The sequence below is a fragment of the Frankliniella occidentalis genome, unplaced genomic scaffold, assembly GCF_000697945.3.
Source record: "Frankliniella occidentalis isolate FOCC.00 unplaced genomic scaffold, Focc_3.1 Scaffold53, whole genome shotgun sequence".
NCBI lineage: Eukaryota > Metazoa > Arthropoda > Insecta > Thysanoptera > Thripidae > Frankliniella > Frankliniella occidentalis.
Window position 1 is genome coordinate 700110 of NW_026267183.1, and position 1144 is coordinate 701253.

General features: G+C 59.8%; 1 protein-coding gene across 1 annotated transcript in view; it reads right to left on the reverse strand.

The window, feature by feature from the left end:
- Positions 1 to 1143, reverse strand: part of LOC113210927 (uncharacterized) — a gene marked incomplete at its 5' end in the record, with an annotated part of 16356 nt that extends 15213 nt beyond the window's left edge. Inside the window, 3 exons of the mRNA XM_052267465.1 lie at positions 3 to 289; positions 457 to 793; positions 874 to 1143. Of these exons, the coding sequence (XP_052123425.1) occupies positions 3 to 289; positions 457 to 793; positions 874 to 1143 (894 nt within the window). The remainder of the gene's footprint in view (positions 1 to 2; positions 290 to 456; positions 794 to 873) is intronic.
- Position 1144: the final 1 nt, after the last annotated feature.

Below are 1144 nucleotides of genomic sequence, written 5' to 3' on the forward strand. Positions count from 1 at the left end.
GCGCCGCCCGCGCTCTCCAACAGGGTGAACTCCCGCTGGAACTGCAGCCTACTCGCGTCCAGCTTGGGGTTCTGCGCGGTGGGCATGGCCACGTTGATGGTCTTGCCGATGAGATCGTTCATGAAGAAGCTCTTGTCTGAGTTGGGGCAGTCGACGTTACTCCACCAGTCGCAGGTGAAGCGCTCCTGGTTGAAGAGCGAGCCGTTGTTGCAGAGGAAGGAGCTCTTCGGGGCGAGCGAGGAACAGACGTGGAACACCTGGCATCCCGTCTGCACGTCGGCGTAGTAACCTAGAACACAGAATCACGGGGGTTTGCGTCAGGAATAAGCCCGCTGGATAGCTTTTTCAAAGCAGAAGGGCGGGCTAAAAAAGGAGCAGGGGTTGAGAAGATTCAGGCACGAATAGTGCATGGTAGCATTTGGAGACAGATTTTCACGCCCGTTAACTCAAACTCACCGTCAGCGCGGCCCTCGCAAGAGAAGTCGGTGGTGGGGATCTCTCTCAGGGTGGGGTAGTCCTTGCCGGGCTCGCCGGGGATAGAGTCCCTCAGGTTCCACTTGGTGGGGTCGTCATTCGGGTCGTTGTACTGGCCGTCATCCTCAGCCTTGGGCTTTGGCTTGGGCTTGGGTGGGTTGACGAACTCGGGCAGCAGCTCAAGGCCTTCGATGTTGTCTTCAGGGGGCAGGTAGTCTCTGCTAGGCTTCGGAGTCGTAGTTGTGGTCGTGGGGATGACCCTCCTCGTGGACACCTCAGGCAGGTTGTACACAAACTGGAAGTTGTTGTCCTTGTCGACCTAAGAGATGGTGTAAAAAGGGGATGGTGAGTGACAGGCCGCTGCGCAGACGACACGCCAAGACCTAGAGGTGGACTTACCTTCTTCAAGTTGATCTCGACGGGCGGGAGGTACTCGGGGGCGGGCGTCGTGGTCCTCTGAGTTACAGGGGGCAAGTACGTCGACGGGGGCGGTGGTGGGCGGCGGGTTGTCGGGGGAGGAGGAGGAGGAGGTGGGCGCCTAGTCGTGGTCGTGGTGACAGGGGGAAGGTAGGTCGAGGGGGGAGGTGGTGGCCTACGGGTAGTCGTTGGGGGTGGAGGAGGAGGGGCAAGCCTTTGGGTGTATGTAACAGGAGGAAGGTAGGTCGGGGGT